The 23,653-nt window shown below is 47.2% G+C and overlaps 1 protein-coding gene across 50 annotated transcripts in view; it reads left to right on the top strand.

The window, feature by feature from the left end:
- CACNA1C (calcium voltage-gated channel subunit alpha1 C) overlaps positions 1 to 23,653 on the top strand; it is a 760,002-nt gene that overhangs the window by 692,472 nt on the left and 43,877 nt on the right. For 35 of the 50 annotated variants that reach the window (XM_041735639.1, XM_041735630.1, XM_041735633.1 and 32 more), the window contains 4 exons: positions 11,847 to 11,879; positions 15,123 to 15,251; positions 17,624 to 17,689; positions 19,446 to 19,537. In XM_041735639.1, the coding sequence (XP_041591573.1) occupies positions 11,847 to 11,879; positions 15,123 to 15,251; positions 17,624 to 17,689; positions 19,446 to 19,537 (320 nt within the window). The remainder of the gene's footprint in view (positions 1 to 11,846; positions 11,880 to 15,122; positions 15,252 to 17,623; positions 17,690 to 19,445; positions 19,538 to 23,653) is intronic. The other 15 variants (XM_041735636.1, XM_041735634.1, XM_041735661.1 and 12 more) reach the window with 1 other exon arrangement.

Below are 23,653 nucleotides of genomic sequence, written 5' to 3'. Positions count from 1 at the left end.
CCTGTATCATTCAACCTTCCATTTTCTCCCAAACTACTGGGTTTTTTTAAATGAAAAACAAAGCAAAAAAAAAAAAAGTCACTAGGGTATAAAATTTCTACAGAAAGAGTGGCTGTGTTGGGGATAGGAGGTGGCCAGGGCAAGAATGGAGCATGAAATTATCATGCAGATCCTTATGTTTGTATAATGGTTTTCTATTTGCAATTCACCTGGCATTTATCTCAGGTAACTCTTAACTGCCCTGTGAGTGTGACAGGCAAGAATTGTCATCCTCAAATTGCTGACCCTAAAGATGCTGACCGAGAGATTTAAGTGCCCTTCAGGACAACACAGCTGGAACCCAGGCCACCTGGGATGGCCCGCTCACTTTGCCTGGGGCCAGAGTTCCTGTCTCTCCAGTCCAAGATGCCTTCAGCAAACACATACAGCTCACATAACTCCCGTGCAGGAATTCCCACTAGTCAGGATTTGTTCAGCTCTTATGGTCTGTAATTTATAGTTTAAGTAACCATCCAGGTTCTTTTCCCATTTTGTAAACAAAAAGTTATGACCACCTTAGAGTCCTGGTCCACCCCTAGCTCCTCCAAACGTCCCTTCACCTTATGCGGAGATTTTCTTCACACCTCCAGATTGAAGAATTTGTTAAAAGTCATTACTGTAAGGTTGTCTGGGGATCAAATGGGGACAGTCGGTGTAATGAAGAGCAAGAGGAGGTGTCCAGAGACCCACTGTCCAGTGAATGGCTTCTGAACAAAGAGAATAAATGTTATATCACCCAAGTCCCAAAGGCAGTGCAGGAGAGAAAGAAGGGGCCGGATGTGAGGTCAAAACTTATCTCCATAGAAGTTAACAAAATGCCCAAGACTTAGTCTCCTCATCTGTCAAAGGAATGTGATGATATTTACTGCAGTGTGTTTTGAGCTGAACAAGAGCATCTATTTTAAAACTCTATGTAACTGTAAAGCACCACTGAGTGGGAAAGACTACAGCACCCAAGCAAATGACATTTTTTCCAAAACCCCTACTGGAATAGCTGGAAGGGCCTCATCTCCAACCAGTTATAGCTAAGTATAACTTACTACCCACAGATCCTGTGAGGGTCCTTAATTTCCTGGATCTATGATTAGACGCTGGAACATGGTGGACAGGTTCAGCCAGATGAAAATAAGCGTCTATTGATCACTGTGCCCAATTCAGGCCTCAATGGGTCTGCTCCACAAGCACAGTCCTGGCACAACCCTACACGCAAGGAAGCAGCCAATAGTGTGAATGACAAACTAAGAAGCAATGATACCTACGTATGAGGTGTTATAGTATTAATAGCAATACCTAGGTATTAGATGTATAGATCCTTCCACCACATGGTTCTGCCTTCAAGTCACCAGCAGCTTATGAGTCTGGGGTGGCTTCCTGGTGCTACTCTAGACCTTCCCAGAATTTTCTAGTCCTACTGTCATCACAAGATATCCATTCCCAAACATATGTTCTATTTGGCAGGAATCCACGCTTTTAGCCTCAGAGGAATCCATGAGGGCTTTTCACCTGTCACTCATCTTCAACTCTTTTAAAACTATGGAAATCGACTGTCTTTTCCCTCACCAAATCCCATACTTATTCCAACTGCCCTCAAAAACTCCCCACATGTATACTCTTGTCCTCTCAATGCCTTCTTTCTCCTCCTCACCTTCAATACATAGGCCCTAGTGGGCCTCCCTCTCAGGAACGGGTTTCCCACCAATCCCAGGCCATCACTTACTCACTTCACTATGAAGTTTATAGTCTCAACTTCTGTGTGTGCCAAGCACTATTTCAGGCACCTGTGATACAATAGTGGACAAAACAAAAGCTCCTTTCTCATGAGCTAGCATTCCAGGGTAGGGGGAATAACCAGACAACGAGCAGTGCATATAGAAAATACATATAGAAAATAGGAATATTGAGTGTACCGTATGCTAAATGACAATAGTACTTTGGAAAAAATTATGCCAAGTTAGGGGGATCAGAGGTTCTGGAGACAGAGAAGACACTGCTCAGTGTCAAATTAAGATGGGCTTTCCTGAGGAGGCAACATTGGCACAAAGCGAAGGTGTGAAGGCCATAAGGAGCTACCTATGCAGGTATCCGGGAGAAGAGCTTCGGGCCCAGGGGAACAGCCACTGTGGCTGGAGTCTACTGAGCAGGGGAGAAGGAGAGAGAGGGGACTGGCCAGGGGGCCGGAATTTGGCTTTTATGCTGAGTGAGAAGGGAAGACTCTGGTGCCTTTGAGAAGGCCATCCCATTGATCTGACGCATGTTTCCAAAGGACTGCCTTGCTATCTATGAGAGTCAAGGGTGGAAGCCCAAACACCACTCAGAAGGCAAAAGCGATAATCCAGGTGGGAGGCGATGGTAGCTGGTGATGAAGCAGGAGTATTAGAAGTGGTAGGAACATGGTCAGATTCTCAATCTGTTTTGAAAATAGAACAGTGTCTCCTGACAGACTGGGCATGGGTATGGGAGAAAGAGGTGCCCAGGCTGGCTGGGGGGTTAAAGCCTCAGCAGTTGGAGGTTAGAGTTGGTATCCACCAGGAAGGACAGCAGGCAAAGCATGTTTGAGTGAGGAAGACAGGAGCTCAGTGAAGATGTGCCTCCCAGACCTGCCAGCGGAAATGTCAGCTAGACAGTGGGGCGCACCGTCTCAGTACAACTTACTACCCACAGACACTGTGAGGGTCCTTAATTTCCTGGATATGATTAGACTTGGAACATGGTGGACAGGTTCAGCCAGATGAAAGTAAGCACCTATTGATCACCGTGCCCAACTCAGACCGAGATGGGCCTACTCCACAGGCACAGTCCCGGCACAACCCTGCATGGGGGCATGCAGTCAGCTGCATACAGATGCTCTTCAAAGCCACAACAGTGCTGAAGAGCACTGAGAGAGGGAAGAAGACCCAGGAAAGACAAGGGCTGAGCTAGGGCTTCCAGCAGGAGGAGGGCAGCAGCCTTGTGCTCACAGCCACTCTGTGGCTGCCTTCCTGTTGGCTCTGGGAGATGCTGATGAACAGATGCAGATGTAACTGGAGGCAGATCATGAGGCCCCACCTTGCATCACTGCCCAGGGCACTGGCTGCGCCCCTCATCATCCCTGAGGAGTTACCTTGTTCCCTGGCTGAGGCTCCCCGTTCTTCGTGTGCCCTGTAAGGACAGAGCGCCACAGCACCTCCGTTCCAGTCTTCCTTTATTTCTCGGGTCTGAAGCAATATTTCCCAGAGGGAAAACCCAAAGAGGCAATCCCTGTGATTGTTAATGGAATGTCAAAAAAATGCTTCCGAACACCCCAAACTGTGATCAGTTTTGGTGCCTGGGACAACAGCCTTTGCCAATGCTCTCCTTGTTTGTTCTGCATTTTAGAGTCCATTCCCAAGCAGAAAGTGCTGAGAGGCCCTGATCCTTGCTTTATAGATACAGAGAAATAGTCCCAAAGTGTGAATTAAGAAGCCTGGGTTCTGTTGACTTTAGCTCTGGCAGCAGTGATCCCTGTGATTTAGAGCAAAGAACCCCATTCTCTGGGCCTCAAGGCACAAGGGAGAGGAGGACCAAGTTGAGATGGTCTCAGCAGGTCCTTGAGATCTAGCATTCCATGATGCTGGCCTGGGCATTTTCTGATCTAGTTTAAGGCATTTTCATTTCCCCTCACCACCTTGCAGATTCTAGAGGGGCATTCCTTTCATAAAGCTTCCAAAGCCTGTGGGAATTGGCTCACTTGGCTTTGGCTGGGCTCATGTGAAAATTCTCCAGACAGCAGGCCCTAGAGGGACCTTCAGAGAGAGAAATGGGACAGAGTAAGGGCTTCTGGGAAGGTTCAGAGGGAAAACAATCTGGAGGATTTGTTTAGGTGCCAAAGTGCTGGTCCACAGAAGTGACCAGAGCAGGAAAATCAGGTTCATTAACAATGGCACTAGCTGTGATCTTAGCTGATCAGAACAAGGCAGGGACGAGGAAGAGGAGGAAGAAGAGGGAAATGGTGGCTTCTCTTGGAGAAGCATGTGCCAGGCATTACATAAAGGCATCATGCACGTGATCAGATTACCTTCTAAGAGCACTCATTCTCTGCAGGAGGAAACTGAGCACACAGGATTAAGAGGTGGCCCAAGATCACATGGCTAATGAGTGGCAAGACTAGGATCTCAAATCCACTTCCACAGAGCCCGCTGGCTAACTCCCTGGGCCTGGCTGCCTGGCCATGGCATCGGGAGGGGCCCCTGCCATCCACAGGTTCTCATTCAGTGAGAACCTGTCAGCATGGTGAGTTGGTGCTGCCAGCGCTGGACCAAGGGAGCCCAGGCTGCCCTGGGAATGCTCAGACAGGCAGTGGTCTGCATACTCCTGACCTATGAGCCTGATTAATGGGGCTCAGGAGAAAACGGCAAAGTGTACAGCAGCCCCCACTACCCTTGACCACTTGACATTTGTAGCTTGAGAAGAAAATGGGAGGAGGGGGTAGTTACAGGGGGAGGGTGGTAACAAGACTGGGTGCTGGGGCTCAGCTGCAGGGAGCGTCCACGGATGTCACCCAGGGGCCTCTATGTGCTTGCCCCAAATCTTCTCCACCCTGGCCCCTGAAGCCAGTGGTACCTTTCCACCACAGACCCATAGGACAAGTAATTGCCCCTTACTGGCTCCCCATAAAAATAATAAAGCAAGTTTGATTCCTTGCTCTGGTTTCAGAGCCTGGAATGGCGGGGAAAGGAGTCATCCTGAGTCACAGAGAATGTGTGACACATGGACCCCTTGGTTGAGTCAGAGAGCTCCACACCCTCTCTCCAGCCTTCAAACCCTAGTGCCTATGGGGAGAAGCAGACCTGACCCACCTGGTCTGCCTTTCCCTGCCCCCAACATAGTAGGGAAGCATCCAGAAGGGGCACAAGAAGGGTAGGGGTGATGCCCCCCCAGGGCCCTGATGAGGGAGCAGGCAGACAGTGGACTTGTCCAAGAACATTAGAGGGGACACAACTTTGCACACCACCTGGCCCAAGCCCATCTCCACATATCCCACATGAGAGCACAAGCTATCTGCTGTGCCACAGGGCCTGGGGATATACCAGTTTTACAGATGAGGACACAGAAGGACAGGGGCAGAAACAACTTGCTCATTCTCACAGCTTGTTAATAGCAAGGCCAACCCTGAGAACCTGGCCCCTGACTCCCAATCAGGTGCGTTAGTGTAGGGGGCTCAACTGGTGGCTTAACTGGACATTATCTAAATGACAGTGATCAGTGTGGCCAGAGCTGGTTCTAAGGTAGACTAAACCAAGATTGGTGGTCTCAGACTAAGCTGGATGAGGCAGACTTGATCCTTGACACCTCTCTATACTTCTGTTTCCCTTTGCTAGACCCCTTCTTCTGTTGCTCTTGCATCTCCCTTTCTTCCTCTTCCCACTTTCAGTACAACCCCAGCCTCGCAACAAAAGTCATGCAACCAAGGTGTCTGTTTCCAATATACTAATTCATACTAGGGTGGTAGTGACTTAGGAAGCTCCCCTTCCAAAAAGTACTGTTACCCTTAAAAAGAAATCAGTGATGCTCAACCTAAAGATTGGATATTTAGTGTGTCTAATATAAGACTTTCAGGAACATGAAACCTGAGTGAGAAAGATATTCCTTACCCTCCCCATCCAGTTGCTCTACAAAAGCAGTTCTCTACTCTGCTTAGAAACAAAGTTGTCCCTCAGGAGATTTAGCAGTGCATCTGGGTACAAGCAGTCTAGTTGGCAATGGAGGAGCTATTTTCAAAGCCCCCATGGCTCTGCAAGGTGAGGCTTGCTGTGTGGGCAGTTGACCACAGAGCATCATGAGGTCAGATGTGATAGGAAGTCAGGCCTGGCCTGGTGTGCACGTTTTCCCAAAGCTGTTGGCTTGAGAAGTATCCTGCAGGCTTGACCCGAGAGGTCATGGGAACCTGTTTTTCAAGGACATCCTGGTCTGGGTTCTTAATTCAGCCTATGTTGGGTCATCTGAGTGTTCTGGCAGTCATGACCCATCAGAGCTCCTCCTGCCCTCTGCCTTCTGCCCTCTTCACTTTCTCTTCTCCTCTATTTTTCTTCCTTTCCCTTCCTATTCTCATCATTTCTGTCCAAAAACAGCCCTCTCCTTCCCCCTAAAATAGAAGAGTAGAAGGAAGCTGTCACAACACACCCCTTGGTTTGGCCAGACAGCCATCTGGGCCTAGCCAGTGTCTCTTACTTTTGTTCCCACAGGCTAGCAAGCTACTGTCAGTGTGGTTGCCAGAAAGCTTCTAAAGCAAAGGGACCTAGAACATTTCATGAGCTAGTAGGAATGTGAGAGATCTATACCTCAGGTGGGTTTAGAACTGCCCAGGAGTGCCCCAAAAAGCATAGCCTTCACCATTTATTCTTCCTATTTAGTGTGCCTTTTCTGTCTTTCATACTCTTGCTTTCTGTTCCCCTTCCTTCTCTGTCCTTCTGGGCTTGTTTTCTCTCTCTCTTTCATATAGAATTTGTTGATGTTGTTAGTACTGCAGACAAACTGATTTCATTCGTTTATTCTTCGTGGGTCTCTGGTTTGTTATTTGAGTGAAGGATACTGGCTTTCCTTCCCAAGGAAGATAAAACTACCTTGACAATTTAATCAGTCTTGTTTAGCATGAATTATTGGCAGGTAATAGCACCTGGGGAACCATCAGGCTGCAGGTGAGTAACAGTGACTTCTGGGCTTAGGCTGCTTGCAATAATAACACAGTGGTCACAGCTGTCCCCCTTCTGCAGCCTAGGACACAGAGGCAGGAGCAGCAAGAGTGAGCCAGGAATCAGCAAACGCCAACTGGGTACCTCTCCAACAGTCTCCTTGGGGCCAAAGACCCCCTTACAGGAAGTTCCAAATAGGCATTTCTATCAACCTTGTGTCCGTAACCACAAAGATTCAAGAAGGGCCCTTCTCCTTCTGGCCAGAAGTTTATTCTAGTAAGCAGTGCAAGCCAGGAGGTTTCCAACATGGTGGACAGAGGGGAAGGGGGGCTGCTCTTTCCACTTTCCACCGCCTCATCTTTGGACTTTCTTTCATTTCTCCCTGCTCTTTTCTGTGCAGTGTTTTTGCCTCCCTTGTCATCCCCTCCTTTTTTCCTTCTCCTTGGCACCCCTCCTCCACAGATCTATCTCCAAAGACCAAAGACCTCCTCCACAAACCAAAATGGAAATTCTAAGAATGGCTTTCAACAAACCATATTTCTTTCATTTGCCCTTAAATCTGAAAGCCATTGACATCTCCCCCTCAGCTTCTATGTATCCCAGGTGATTTGTGTTTACTTAAGCCTTGCATCTCCCTAGCAAAGAAGCTCTTCATGCAAGTTCAGAGGATTTACAGTTTAAAATGTATTTTACTTTGGCGTCCTTAAAATTCCCTTCCCTGCTGCCATCTCTGGTGGCTCTAATATTCAGCATCTCCCATCTCCTCCACATCTGTAGGGCCACAGTTTAGTTCCTGGTTAGAAGAGGAGATAAAAGGATAATGAAGACCTAACCTCCCCATCTTAACCTACACTTGTTGGCTCCTGAACATGACAGTGGTGTTAAATGTCTATAGAAGCCTCTGACTCCTGCCTCTTTCTGTGTGTACCAGCCTGATAATTGTCCTCCCAACTTAGATTAACTGGAGTCTCACCAGCAAAACCCCTCAGGCTTCCACCATCCCACACAACACTCTTGCAACTCAACCAGCCATCCTGTCTTGCAGATCAAATGGAGATGAGATTAGAGACTGTGAGTACAGAGAAGCAGAGAGCCTTGGGGAGCAGGGAGGGATGCCAGCTGGACCCGGACCCTCAGGTTGTCTAAAATGGAGTTTATATTAGATTTACTCCCTAAATTCTGGACAAGAGTACTTCAAAAAAGAAAAAAAAAAAAGCAACAATTCTGTAGCTTGGTAGCTAGATTTACATGCTCCTGTGACATTGCTTTTGACTTTGTATCAGAGGAATGTAGAGTTTCAGTGACTCTGATATTATAGCCATTGTTTCAATGGCACCAGTGGATTGTGCAGCTCTCTTCTGTAGGGTTTGCTCACAACCTGGCCAAAAGCCAGCCTTCCCTAGGGGAATCAGAAGGTAATCTTTATCTTTCAAAGTCAGCATGTCCAGGAGGGTGCAGCAGTAGCTTATGATCTCTTCAGAATGCTCCGTAATAGCCTGATCTCGAGAGAACATCCTGGAAGACAGCTTGATTGGGTATTACAGCCTAGATATCTACTACCTAGCCTTTAATACCTAGTAATCCTTGCCTCCTGGCTGTGTTTAGAAAAGAAGAAGAGGAAGAGGAAGAGGAAGAGGAAGAAGAAGAAGAAGAAGAAGAAGAAGAAGAAGAAGAAGAAGAAGAAGAAGAAGAAGAAGAAGGAAAGAAAGAAAGAAAGAAAGAAAGAAAGAAAGAAGAGAAAGAGAAAACGTCTCCTTTTTAAATGATTAAGAGCTATTTTTCAACAACCTTTTAGTTCTCCAGAGAGACTATGTAATGTTAACAACTGGAAAGATCCCCTCCATCTAGGAGAACCCTCTCTTCGCCAGCTTCTGGTACTCCCTGAATTTCATCCTTCAGGGCCCTATGCATGGTCTAAAGATTCCAGAAACTAAGATTTCATCCACTCAGATGATAACTTCTCATTTGATCCTGAGCTTAACTGAGAAAGACAATTTTCCAAGAATATCTCCTATTTGCTGCCCAGTGCCACTCACGTTGTCGTTGTCAGTTATACCAAACCTAGGTAATCCATATAAGTACTGAAGGAAAGTAATTGGGCTTTCCTGTCTATTGCCCTTAGCCTGTTAGCTGGAACCACTAGCCAGGACCTTCTGAAAATGTTCTACCTCTGCCTCACCTATGGAATAATCGCCTTATTTCATTTATACTTAATTGCATGAACAAAGTAAGTTAATTGCCCAATGTCTTTAAACCCCTTAAAAATTACCAGATCATTAGAAAACAAAGATGAAATCATTGGCTGCTCAGTGCCTACCAGTACTGGAAAGGATGCCATATGAAATTCTGCCAGAATGTTCAGAGTAGGTGAGCAGCATTGTTGGCTCCCTCTAGAAGGGCAGTACAGGTAGGGTCTCCAGGCTCATGGAAGAGGAGTCTTCAGGGAGGCTCTCTACCCTTTCTTCCCCAGGAAGACCACAGATAGGGAAACTATAAGCTAACTCAGGGGAACTGGGAACAAATCTGGGAAAGGGTCAGAGATGGATGGCATAAGTACTCCCGGCTACCAACCAATTCTGAGTTTAGCTCAAAAAGCAGAACTAATGCTAGATGATCTCTCCAGACAGTGTACCAGGGAACCACAGAGAGTGGCAAACAGCATAAACATGACTCTGGGATAAAGGTGCAGATGCCCAAACCCAGCAGGTCCAAGCTCCCCTTCTACCTCATCAAGGGATTCCACTTACAGCAGGGCAGGGTACCAAAGACTAAAATGACTACTCAAGATCATCGAGAAAATGTCTGTAGAAGTTTGGCAGTATGTCAGTAGACTGTGGGTTCTCCAAAGGTGAGAGCTATATGTTAGGCTTCTTCCTATTATCTCCACTTCAAAATCACCCAGTGATTGCTTTCTGAGTTTATTATGGTTAGTTGTTTCTGAGACCATGGATCTTATGAACATAGTTCTTCAAATATGAACAGGCTATATGAGACATTGACAAACACAGCTCCAGCACACCAAAGGTGCCCTCTGAAAAGCATAACTTAAGGCCCAAGAAAAAAGTTAATCTATGACTCTCTAGATTCTCCCAGTGTGAGACTCCTAAGAGTGCTGTTGTTACCTGGGCTGGGAACCCAACATAGGAGTCCCAGAGAGCCCCATCCTTCTTCTTCCTACTGCCCTCATTGCTCTTCCTGATTTCTTGACTCCTACTATAGAGATGTATCCTAAGGATTATTAATACATATTATTAAAATAATAAGATACAATCAAAGTGAGTAGAACACACCTGAAGCTAAGTCTCAAAGTAATAGTAGACAAGATCCTCAATGAGAGCTGTGACAGGCTAAAAAGCAACAAGAAAACACAGTTGAGACATCTAAAAATCCCACATGAAGGATTCTCAACGTTTAAGAAGTAAAATGGTTAAAATTTTTCATGGCTGGGACTAATTCATTTTGGCCAGATGACCCAGGTGGGTTCTCTAAATTGTCTCCGTTCTGGTCCTGTTCAGGATGGGACTGACCCAGAGGATGCCCAGGCATTTGCCCAGGGTTCTTAGGACTGATGGGCAGTTCTGGCAGTTTTCAGGATGGATCCAAGAGAAGAACAATGGCCCCCACCTGCTGGGAACTCTATCTGATGCCCTGGCGTCACATGTAGCATAGGTTTACCTCCATCTGGCCCTCATACTCCCTCCCTCACTGAAGCTCTAGAAACACAGAACTACTTAGCCATTAACACAGGAGGACAGGTACTGAAGCAGCTAGAGATGTCTTCTGTGCATGTGTGTATGTTGTGCGCACGTGTGTGTGTGTGTGTGTGTGTGTTTCTATGTTCTATCTTGCCTGCTAGCCAAACTCTAGTGATCCCACCACCTCCAGGCCTGTGGACTGACCTGGCAGCTGGTATTCCTCCTAAAGCAGAAACCAAGATCTAGAATGTGCTCTGTAAAGGACTAGAGAGCTGTCCCTTCCCTTCTCTTCCCTTGCCTCACCCTTTATCTCCATCATTCCTGAAAAAGGACATCTTACCAATTTGCTGTAGGGAAAAAAAGGAATTTGCTGATAAATCTGTTACCAAAGAAGTATTTTCAGTCTGAAAGTAAATGTCTAGTTTTGCACATTTCCATCCTTCAAAATTCCATTATAGTTTTCCTTGGTCTGTACCTTAAAAGCAGAAACACAAGAGCAACCATCTGAAAGTGGAGGGTAAAAGCAAAGTCATGACCTTCTCGAAAGAGTTAACAGCTCAGATGATCAGGACCAGTCAGAGGCTGAGCTCTGAGTGCTGGGGCCCAGAAAGGAGGGGCATCTTCCTGGATATAGGCTCAGGGAACTGGAGGTTGCCATGGGATACTCACCGGTGGCTAGTTTCTTTAGCTCTTGCCCCAAAATGAACTCAGCAGTCAGATCCGTGAGAACAGCTATTTGAAGTGTTAATAGTAATACTGTAAATTGTGTGCAAAGCCTTGATATGCTATATATATATATATATATATTCACTATTTCACATCAATGGCCAAGGCTCTCCACACCTATAGAGTCGTAGCTAAGCAGGGCTATCTCCCACCTGAATCTAAGCTTGAGGATGAGTCCCTGCTACAGAGGGGCTTGAGGACCACCTCTTTAGATCCTCCTCAATGACAACTAAAACTGAGTTTTCCCCTAAATTTGAAGGGCCATTGCCTTTGGCCTCCTTTGCTCAAATATGTTTGGGCAGGGACATGCACCAAACATAAGCAAAGTCTTTCTCCTCCAGGTGGCAATGCCCAGGATAAGCTGATGTGCAGAAAGTACAAGCCCTCGAAGGTTATCTCAGGACACAGAACTCATTTTAGAAAACAAAACAAAACTTCCCTCCAAAAAATTCAGAAGACCTCATTTGTAACGAGTGTGTGAATTATTTCATTGTGGCCAGAGATGGTCCTGAGTAGGGAAGGCCTTTGGGTCCTCACTAGATGTGAGACACACCTATGCAGAGCCCACACTCACAGTGATGTCCCAGAACCTGCCAGGCCTATGCTTTGTATTTCTTTCACTTGTTTCCTTTTGCCCTCTCCTGCCACGGTGTTGCTCCTGTGTTAGCCAAGACCTAGAGTACCAGGCATCTTCGTTGGAGACTCATTACAGCTTATTTCTATCTGCCTTTCTTTAAAGCCAGCTGAACATACCCAATGCTCTCCCTTTATGGTAAGACCGACCCTCCAGACCACGCTCTTAGCTTCTTGTGACCCTCTTCTAACACCCCCACTCTCACCCACCCTAGTCCCGTGTCTCTGGGAGGCCAGCCTTGCTCCCGTTGCATGTAGCCACTGTGTCTGTCCTGTGCCTCGCCTGCTCCGTTGCGTGTGAGCTGTGACGTGCTGTTGTGTAATGGTGTTCTTTACCCTCCCCAAGCTTTCCTCTGGGTGATAATTCACTGTGATCTTGACCATCTAATGAGCCACTGGGAGAGAATTGGACCCAAGGCCATTTCCTATTAACATTCTGAGGACTGCATGGGCTAAAATCTCTAGCTTTAATCCGATGGGGGAAATTTGCAAAGGGCACCCATGAGCACCATGGTAAAGGCCTCCTGAGAAAGGAAGAAAGGGAAGGATGATCCAGCCGGGAGACAGAAAGTCAGATGGTGACTTCCCACTAACCATCCAGTGTCTATAACTGCCTCCCACCCCATGGGCTCTGACTTCAAGGACCAAGTAAAAGGTTGTAAGCTGGAATCTGTTCCTGAGAGTGTGGCCAAATACCATCACTCCAACAAAGTTACCCATGAATTTTTCTAAATTCCTAAAGTTCATTTAAAATTAGGCTATGCAGAAAAACAAACTCAGAAGTTTGTAGGACTCTATGATTCACTTTGCCTAAAGTGAGCGAGGCTGCTAGGTGTGACCTTGAAGTCTCCTTGGAACAGGCTTCTCTAAAAAGCTGCCATCACATGTTTCAAAACTGAGCCAGGTGTGAGTTTTTTAAGGACCAGGGGGTAGGTGGATTCCCTGAAAGTCAGCCTATTGGGGGCAAGATTGGGTCAGCAGGTGGTGCCTCCTGACACAGCCCATCCCAGGCTGGCTGGAAGGCTGCCCAGGGAAAGGCTGAGCCTGGATGCTCTACCCTGCTTCACAGGGGTGGCCACTGGGGTCTGCTGCTTCACTGCATTGTCCTTTGGTTTACGAGAGGACATTTTTGTGTCCACGTGGAGACGTGTTTGTCCTCCTTCCGGAGTATTAGGAAATTTCAGCTGGAGGGGGGCGGGGGGGCAGGGGTGTGGGACGGAGTTTGAGCCCAGCATGGAACTCAAACTGCAAACTTGACTTCTATTTTTTAACTCAAATCCAGATGCCCCTGTGGCACCAACTTCTCAAACTCTTGACACTCACAGCTGAAGTTCCCCACTTCAGCTTGTTCTTTCTTTTTTCTCCTTTCCCAAACACGATGGAACTGACAGCTGAGTTATAAAACCCTGAGCCTCTTCTGCCTACCCCTCTGGGGGAACACAACCTCCTTTTAAGGAGAGAAAATAGAATTTCAAGTAGACACGGGTGATAGAAATGCAGAGATTAAGGGCATCAAAGGCTCCAAGATACCCTGGCAGGGTAGGACGCAGGGGCAAGACGAGGCTGCCACCTGCCTGGCCTTCCTGCCACAGCCCTGCCACCCTGCCTGAGGGGAACAGGCCCTCTGTGCGGATCTGAGGCAGCTCTGGTTTGAAAACAGAAGAAATACTGCGGCTCCTGCCCTGTCTGGAGAGTGGGAGATAGAGGAGAGACCCTTTGGGCATGTTTCTGTGCAGCCCTCCCAGGGAGTAAGGCTGTGCTGGCTTGGAACAGCTGCCTCTGAAGGCTTCCGCCGCCCACATGGGTCTCTGATGCTGAACAGGAGGAAGATGGGTGGCCCCGGGAACCACTGGCCATGTCGGTGACCGTCAACAGGCCACAGGGTTAGAACAAAGGGCCCGTGGGGGGCCCTCAAGGGCATTAGTGCTAGCAGGATTTTCAAGGGTGCCACCAAGGGGTGGAAGTTGTCAGGGAGGATCTTGGCCTGGAAGTGATTAAAAAGAAAGCAAAGAATCAAGCAGTGGGGAGGGCCTACACGGATTCTCCCCAGCCAATGACTGGAGACTCCTCCCTTGAGGACGCACATCCCGGGAATGGTAACAGGAAGCCCAATGGTCCGTTCTCTCCTGGTGTCCACAGGGCTGGGTGAGCTGCACTAGCTCTGGGGGACATGAAGGTGGCTCCCAGGAGGCTACCACCACGGGCCCTCTGGCGGGCATGGGCAGGAGGAGGGTCAGAGGGTCAGTGTGGGCTGTTCTCACGTCTGGAGGCAGAGGGTGACAGGGCAGCCTGTCCTGCCCCTGAGCCCTGGCCAGGCACGTGCCCCGGCCCCAGCCCCCTGCAGGCCCAACAGGCCGAGGAGGGCCCTCAGCCAGCAGACCCCAGCAGCCCTTACACAGATTCCTTCCTCCCCTGCCTCAGCTTGGACTCAGTTCTTCACCTTCCCTTTGCCTCTGCACTCTGGCACTCCCCTGAGGAGATGATCTGCTCTAAGCAGAATCCCTCAGTCCTCTCACGCCAGGGCCCGGACTTACCTAGGGCTCCCTTAGAGTGACCGCTCCCCCACCTCACCCTGCCTGTGCCCCACACCCCTTCTAGGGTCGCCTGCAGCCTGGAGAGGACTGGGGCCTCCTGGTAGAGGGGGAACAGCTTCAGAGTCTGAGGTGAGGCAAGGGCTGCAAACAGACACTCTCCGAGGTCAGCAACACCCCTGTTCCCACCCTCCGTGTACCCATGTGGGAAGAGGTGACACACAGCAGGAGTTCTAGAGCTCTGAGCTGCCAGGGCACAAGATCTCAGCCGTGGGCAGCCCATTCCAACCCTATTTGCTGTTAGCCCACCCTGCCCATCAGGACCCCCAGTGCGGTCATACATAGGACTGGAATGGAGGCCACGACCCGCCCAGCCACCTTGCAGAAAGCCAGATCCCACTCAGGATGCATCCAAGCCAGGCACAAGCGGGGCTGGAGCTGCTTCCTCAGCATGCAGCTAAGGCAGGGTGCACCCAAGGCAGCTAGCTCTGCACCTGAAGACTTCAAAGCATATGGAAATTCCTTATGGAATCTTCTGTTGCTCCACTCAGAGGGTTAAGAATTAGGACTGAAGGGGGAAACAGGAGAACAGATAAACAGGGCTATGGGCTCAGGGGCCCGGGCACAGCTTGGCTCTGCAGAGACCTCAGACCTGGGTTGTCTACCTGGAAGAGGTGAGCATCTGGCCTCCCATGTGGCCCAGGGGAGAGAATCTAGTGCAGCTGGCCCTACCCTACCCTACCTCCCCGCCAGCCAAGGGCTGTGTTGCTCAGAGCAGGGCCCACCTCATTCTCACCCCGCTCCCTCTGTCGCTGTGTTAACTACCACCTCCTATTGCCGATGGATTCCAGAATGCAGAGGAGAACTCCCGCATCTCCATCACCTTCTTCCGCCTCTTCCGGGTCATGCGCCTGGTCAAGCTGCTGAGCCGAGGGGAGGGCATCCGGACCCTGCTGTGGACCTTCATCAAATCCTTCCAGGTAGCCACCTCCACCCTCAGCAGGCTGCAAGGAGAAAAACTTCCTGAGCTCCCAGGAGGTGGAGGCGGGGCTCCCCAAGAGGCTCCCCATAGTTCCACCTGGGATCCCTGGACAGGAGGGAAAGAAGGAGCAGCGCTATGAGTTGGGTGCTGAGTACGAATGCCAAGTGCCGGGCTTACTTTGCTACTTGGCAGCTGTGTGACCCCAGCCTCACCCTCTGCCTCAGCTTCCCTCTTGCCTGTAATGAGGCCCTTGGACTCAATTTGTGGTTTTCAAAAGCATGCTCTTGGAGCCCCAGATTCCCTCAAAGTCAGGGCAGAGAAGGCTGGGAGCTAAGGGGGAGCCTGAAGCCCTTCTGTTCTCTTGTCTCTGTATTTTTCTGTAAGAATTGACTGCACAAAGAGGTTTTGTGGTGGAAAAAAATTGGAAAAACATGGGTCCTGGATGATCTGATAACCTCAGTGGCCCTCCCACTTTTGGCATTTTCAGGATCTGGCCATCACCTTCCTCCCAATAGGCATTTCTGCAATATCTGCTGTCCATACCTGTTTGATACTTAGCCAGACTCTCCAGAACCCTGCTGTCGCTGCACTCAAGGAGAGATGGTCTCCTCACAGGGGCTCAGGGTTGCCTAACTATAGGATTAATTCTTTTTTCTCAGCCATTATTTTCCATCTGTGAAAGCAGAATAATGATCGCCTCTGGCCATCTCTGAGGAGTGTTATGTAAGTTTGAAGTTAAAGAGAAGCAAATTCTGTGAGGTCACTTGAATTCCTTGAAGATGAGAAGTGTAGGGACCCCTGCATGTACTTCCATGCTTCCCTCAGCCCAGTGCTGAAGGCGGCTTCTCTCTGCCCTCGGAAGCACCTATCTCAGGCTTCCTTCCATGTCCCCTGCTCTGGCCAGTCTGGACCCGGGGACAGGCTAAGAGTGGGGTCCTGATCCAAATGTGCCCAGAACTGAAGGTACAGCCCCAGAAGTGCTCTGCAGACAGGTACCTGCCTGGCTTTGGAATTCTGTCCCAAAGGCATAAACCCTCTTCCAGGCCACCGCCTGCCCTGGAACTCAACACCCGAGGCCCTTGACGGGACCAGCGTGGCTGCACTCCTCAGACCCAGTCCTCTGCCGACCAGGCCCAGGCTGGCTCCCCACTTCATGATGAGCTGCAGCTGCCCTCCCTGCCAGCCCCCTCCCACCCCACCCTTCCCCATCGGTGGGTGCCATGCCCTGCCCAGTCCCTGGGGATCTGAGGATTCCGGTGAGAGCAGGAGTGGGGGCTGACCCTGTCCATGGGTGCACCCCTGGGGTCCTGCACCTGTGATGACCCTACAGGCTGTCAGCATACTCCTCCCCCGTCCCCCAACCCCACACACATTTGCCCAGGCTAGGAAAAGGCAGCGGAGCCCTGTAGCTGTGAGGAGCAGAAGCCCAAGCCCAACAGAAGAGGCATCCGTGTGATCGCGCAGTGCCATCTAGCGGTGTGTGGACACCTGGCGAGGCGTTGCCTAGGCTGGATCATGCGGCTTCGCTGATTCCAGAACGGGCCCTGAGCCCCAGAAGGCTGCTCCCCAGGAGAAGCAGCAGGGACTCTGGAAAATTTAGTTCTCTAAAATGAAAGGCAGAGAATATGTGGAGTGAATAAAATAGAGGGGACCCAACTATGTGGAAGGCATCACACTATGCATTTTGTGTGAGTCTTGAGTCATTTAAACGCCACAGAACCGCTAAGAGGTAATTACTCTTCTTCTCATTTTTCAGAAAAGGAAATTGAGGCTCAGAGAGTTTAAGTAATATGACCAAGCTCCCATGACTAAAAAGTGTCAGAAATAGGGTTTGAGTCCATGATCCTTCCTTCACTTAAGTTTTTCCTTAGTAAAAAAAAATAAAATAAAATAAATAAAATAAAATAAAATAAAATAAAGTTTTTCCTTAGTAATTATTTTTATTACAACTAACAGAATATCATCAAGCTGAGTAAAGGAAGGGTGTAACCTGCCTCCACCCCATGCCTCCTCAGGAAACCTTGGAGTGTATCCTCCACGGGTCTCTCCCAGCTGCACAAAGACGTATGTCTAGTTGGAGGACATTTGTTCATTCTTGGTTGTTTTTACCAAAGCAGTACCCTACTCTATATACTCCTTCCTCTGCAGCCTGCTTTTCTCAGTACACCACACTGCTTCTTAGGTAATTAAAACCACAGGAAAATGAGAGGTCAGTGCTATGGTTCAGGCTGGCTTCCTCCTGGTGACCAGAACTTCTGTGGGGCTCTTGGAAATGCCTCCTCCTTAAGCCAGGTTGCAGCGCCCCCCAGGAAGGGTTCTGGCCGCCACCCCCTGCCGGCCTCATACCCTGTCTCCTGTGCTTCCTTCCAGGCCCTGCCTTACGTGGCTCTTCTGATAGTGATGTTGTTCTTCATCTATGCGGTGATTGGGATGCAGGTAGGACAGCTGGCCCGCTGCTCTTCTGCCTCTACTTTCCCTTCCCACCTCCCAGCCCCACATTCCCGGACACCTGACTGTCCCCCCACTCTGCTTCCACTTCCAAGGCCAAGAAGCTCACAGGAAATAGAACATCCCTTCGGGGGTGCCTGGGTGGCTTAGCGGTTGAGTGTCTGCCTTTGACCCAGGGCGTGATCCCAGAGTCCTGAGATTGAGTCCCACATCAGGCTCCTGCGAGGAGCTGCTTCTTCCTCTGCCCGTGTCTCTGTCTCTCTGTGTCTCTCTCTGTGTCTCTCATGAATAAACAAATCTTTAAAAAAAGACAAAAAAGAACATCCCTTCAAAGGGTGTCCTTAGGCAGGGTGAACGGCCAAGTGCTATACGCAACTTCTCTCCTCTTTACCCAGGCCTGGTCTCTGCTGATCATAGGGAAAAACACTCCCAGATTAACACCATGGGCCTCAGGAGAGAGAGCACCTTCCAGAAAACAACACGAAGGGTGTGTCAGACAGCACGCTTCCCCTTGCCCAGGTCTGGCAGTCTGAGAACTACCCCCAACCCAGCACCATTAGGGAGAAGCTAATGACAGAGAGGGAGGGAGGGGAGAGAGAAAGAAGGAAGGAGGAGAGAAAGAGGGAAGGAGGGAGGTAGGCAAGCTCTCCCCATCAAACATGTAGCAGTTTCAGGGGCCGCGCCTCACAGGTGCCCACTGCACTTTCTCCTACCTCAAACCCTGCAGCGCTCTCCAGCCAGCATCTCCTCAGGGCTCCAGAGAGTGCTGTAGCGCAGCACCCACACTACCCAGGAGCTTTTCCTCAGCAGCTCTCTAAGGAAGAGGCCCCTGCTTATTCTTTGCAAAAAGACCTCGGGTTCCTGGGCCAACATCTTTTGAGATGAGAAGAGCTACCTTGCCATCTCACCAAAGGTGGCAGCTTCTAAAAGGTGGCATAGCTTCAAAAGGCCAGGAAATAAGGGACCCACTAATTTCAGGGATGAATTAAATTTGCCCAAGTCCCAGATCGATCCAAAATCCGAGAACTGGATTTGGAAGACTGAGCATCTGCACTGAAGCGGCAAAGGAAAAGAGGCCAGAGACTTGCATTATGAGGGACAGGAATTGTCACTAATGGTGAGAGGAATTGATAACACAGCGCTGTGACGGTGAAAGTGGCTGCAAGCAGATCTTAGGCACTCTCACTATACCAAAAAAAAAAAAAAAAGCTACCAATGTTAATTATGTGAGGTGTTAATTATCTTGGTCTTGGTAATGATTCCACGAGCATTGTACAGCAAATCACCACCACACTACACACTTTAAATATATACAATTATATTTGTTAATTATTCCTCAATAGAGTTTTTTTAAGAGAAAAAATATACATTCCCAAGAATCTGCTGTCAAAAAAAGGAGGAGACCAGATAGCCCTCTGTCCCTGGACAGAAGCACAGTGCTGGTTGCAGCATCCACCTTCTCTCAGCCCATCTCCCAGTGGCCTATAGGGACCTCTTCTGAGGGCCTATGGGTACTTTTCTTCTTACACTGTCCAGTATGGAGGATGGAGATCAGAGGCTGGATGGGACAGCAGGTGCCTGCCCCTACGAGGCACTGCCAGGTTATGTCAAGGAACTCAGTTAAGCTATGAGCTGGCCTGATTCCACAGTCACCCATGACCCCTAAAGAGACCAGATGATGAGTGGGAACTAGGACCCTCTCTATCCACCATTCACTGACACCCCCTCCACTCCCCTCGCTCAGGTGTTTGGGAAGATTGCCCTGAATGACACCACAGAGATCAACCGGAACAACAACTTCCAGACCTTCCCCCAAGCTGTGCTGCTTCTCTTCAGGTGAGTCTCTGAGGACAGATGCATACAAACACACCTAAATGACACAGCCCTATGGTCTAGATATAGAATGAGAGGGAACTCTTCCAGAGGAGTTGGCAGGGAGACAACTGATGCTGGACTTCCCTCCCTGGACCAAAAAGCTGTTGTTCCATTGCTATTTATAATACTTTCCAGCGAGCAGCCCACTGGTCACAGACACACCTGCCAGTAACCACCCAAAAATACTAGAGGATCACAAGTCAAATACTGAAAGCACCCTGGTTTAGAAGCCAAACAGGCTCAAATCCAAGCCTGTGACACATTCTCTTTGTGTAAGACATATAACTTCTCTAAGTCTTGGTTCCCTTGCAAACAAGTGCAGTTGCCATTGTCAATGCCATTTGCTTTATTAGGTTATTATGTCTTCATGTACTTAGTCTCCTCAGCTAAGCCAGCCATGAGCCTTCACCCTTCTTGGAAGGCCACTACCTCAGGCCTAGCAGGGGAAAAGAATGTTTCTCAGCCTGATTCTGAGTGAGTGAATCCATGCTACAGCCTGCTTCTTCCTCATCCGACTCCTAATGCCCCCTTGCTCTGCCCCCCTTCTCACTTTCCTGTGCCTCACAGCCTGGGCTGGTAGATGAGACCATCTAGACCATCTAGGCCAGATGAGAACTTTTTATACCATCCCTGAACCAGATGGCTTCTAAAGTCCATTTCAGCTCATGTACTTTACATATTTTTGGCCATGGGAGAGGCAGTGAACTTTCTACCACTCCCTGGGGTCCCTTTTCAGAAGATCCAGAGATCCTCTCTATTAAATAACTTCACCTTCACCAAGTTCTATAGGATCCTTTCCCCACACCCAAGCCCAATTCTCATTATTGCTCAAAATGTATTAAATCAAAATGACAGCCCTTCAAATATCATTAGATATTACCATCTCCTGCAAATTTTAGACTTTAAGAATACAAAGGCCATTGTTAAGTCCCAATTTAACAACACTTAAGCCTGTGCCATATTTAAGTATTGGAGCTGAATGCAGATATAAGACTGAGCACATGGCTCTACCTCCCCTCCTTTCCTAAAGTCTTTGACGACAAAAGGTATTTCTTTAAAAAATAAACCCATAACAATACTAAGAAGGAAAAAAAAACATGAAATAGTACTATTAGTGAACCAGGAATGTTGAGGAAATTGTAAATGGAAGAAATCAGATGGGATTCAATTGACAAAGGAACAAGATCTGAGGAAAACATATCTCTAACAATGCATGGTCTATGGAAGAAGTGAGAGCAGTTCCAGGATCGATAGGTAAAAGGTTCAGGAGAGACCTGGAGTCATCACGAGGCTGGCTCCTCAAGGATCTGTCTTTGGAAAACAGTTGCTAATGCTCACAAGCTGAAAGCAGCAGCACTTGACATCACACCTCTGGGCTTTGGAGCCTGAGAAGGAGAGTAGGTCCCCCCAAGGAACCTCACCCTCAAAGAGATGCTCCCTGCCCACCTCACATGGCAGCACACGTTCTCTTTATTCCATGATGCGCAGAGAAGATCTGTAATGAGCACTTGAGCCACAGAGATGTGAATTGGGTTCTCAGTCCAAAGAATGGTTAATAACAATCCGAAAGTAATTCAGGGAAAATGAATACCAATACAGAAAGGCACTAGGCTCTATTAGCAGATGAATGAATACATGAGGAAGAAAAAGAATATATAAAGTCAAAAGATTTGAAAATAAATATAATTCATATCCTTAGAGAGATTGCAGAGCATACTATATCTATTAAATTAAAAGGGAGGAGGAGAAGCCATTAATTAGAACAAATGAAAGAGAGAACTCAGAAGAACATCATTGTTGAAATATTCAGAAAATGAGCACAGCTGAAGAATGAAATAATGAGCTGAAGGATCAAACCTAGGGTTGTCTAGTACACAACCAAAAGGACAAGAAGATTGAAAATATAAAATAAAAATTAGTGCATGGGGGATAGAACTGAAAATCCCATCTTTCTAATACAAGTGTAGGTAAAAACAACAGAACAAATGTAGAGAATGAAATGAAGGAATGATCAAAAAATTCAAATAAAGATATGAGCTTTCAGGTTGAAATGGCCTACTAAGTGCAGGATAGGTTATCAAAAAGCCCCTTAATCAGACATAGTATAAGGAAGTTTTAGAATACCAAAAACAAAGAAAATAGCCTACAAGCGTCCAAAGAGAAAAAAGAGAATTATTTTCAAAAATGCCAATTTTCATTAGATTTCTCACTAGCAAAAGTACATACTAGAACACAAATCATGTATGCAGTATTATGAAGGAACTATTTTTTGACCTGTAGTACAACCTAATTGGCATTCAAGTAACAAAGCAAAATTGATTCCAAAAGTGTAAGAATCCAGAAAGTTTACTCCCTCACATAAGCATCTGAAACAACTACACAAGAATGCATTTCCACAGAATGAGAAATTAATCTCAGAATAATCATATTAGTAAAGAAGCCATAAAGCTTATAGTTATGAGTTATGAGCAAAGAAATTGTGAACCTTACATTAAGTCTAAATAACTGTTAAGACAGGTATTAGTTATTAAAAATTATTGTTGATTTTTAAGTATAATTACATTGTGGTTATGTAAAATGTATTGTTTTATTTTTGAGATGCGTATTTAGGGTTGATATAATGATATTACATGAGGTGCAGGATTTGCTTTAAAGTATTCCATCATGGAGATAAAAGGTACAGAATAGGGAATATAGTTAGTGGTACTGTAATAGTGTTGTATGGTGACAGATGGTGCTCTACTCACGGTAAGCAGAGCATAATATATAGATTTGTTGAATCACTATGTTGTACACCTGAAACTAATGTATAATTGTATGTCAACTCTCAATTTTTTTAAAAGACTTATTTATTCATTTTAGAGAGAGGGAGAGTGCATGTGCGCAGGGAGAGGGGCAGAGGGAGAGGGAGAAACAGAGAAGCAAACTCCCCACTGAGCAGGGACCCCCCCCACACTGGCACCCTTCCTCTTTCAAGTTTTCTAAAAGGTGAGAGAGCAAAAGAACTAAGCTAAACTAAACCAAACTAAAATAAAATAAAATGCCCCAGCCAAAAGGGGAGAGGGGAGTTGTCAGAGAGATAAATGAAATACACAGCAAAATATCTATGGTTGTTAAGATTGAGTAATGGGTACATAGGGTATCTTTGTACTTTCTACATTTGTATATGGTTGAAAACTTTTTAAATAAATGTTTAAACAAAAAAATAGTAAATGTTGGGGCACCTGGGTGGCTCAGTGGTTGAGCGTCTGCCTTTGGCTCGGGTCATGATCCCAGGATCCTGGGATCAAGTCCCACAACAGGCTGCCCCACGGGGAGCCTGCTTCTCCCTCTGCCTATGTCTCTGCCTCTCTCTGTGTCTCTCATGAATACATAAATAAAATCTTTTAAAAAAAAAAACAGTAACTATTAAGGGAAAATATCCAAAACCTTGATAGCAATTTGAAAGTGAAATCTCATATTATCTCAACAAGATAGGAAGAATGAGATAGTGGAAGAATGAAAAACATGAAAGTGTGCTGACATTCTTCTCTTATTTGTGGAAAGGAAACAGATATCGTTCAAGTCCATACACAGCAAACAGAAAGTGTGTAGATATGTTCAATATTTGAAGGCCAGCCATTAGAGAAACAGAAATTAAATTACATTCCAAATCACTAGACTAAAAAAAAAAAAAACAACAAGGAAAACCTTAGTAATTCTGCAAAAAGAAGGAAAAACAAAAGAAGGAAGGGAGAAGGATGAGGGAGAAAAAGAAAATTAGAAAATAAAACAAGATGGCAGGAATAGAAACAAAGCAATTATTCCAAAGTGATTTTAGTGATTATTAATCACTAAAAGCTCAATTTCTCTATTAAAAGATAGACACTCTCATGTTGTTGGCTTTAAGAAATCTAGCTGTAAACCACAATGAGATACCACCTCACACCAGTGAGAATGGGGAAAATTAACAAGGCAGGAAACAACAAATGTTGGAGAGGATGCGGAGAAAAGGGAACCCTCTTACACTGTTGGTGGGAATGTGAACTGGTGCAGCCACTCTGGAAAACTGTGTGGAGGTTCCTCAAAGAGTTAAAA

Source organism: Vulpes lagopus, chromosome 21 (assembly GCF_018345385.1).
Source record: "Vulpes lagopus strain Blue_001 chromosome 21, ASM1834538v1, whole genome shotgun sequence".
NCBI lineage: Eukaryota > Metazoa > Chordata > Mammalia > Carnivora > Canidae > Vulpes > Vulpes lagopus.
Note: the sequence above shows the minus strand (reverse complement) of the source record. Positions and strands in the feature narration are given on the sequence as shown.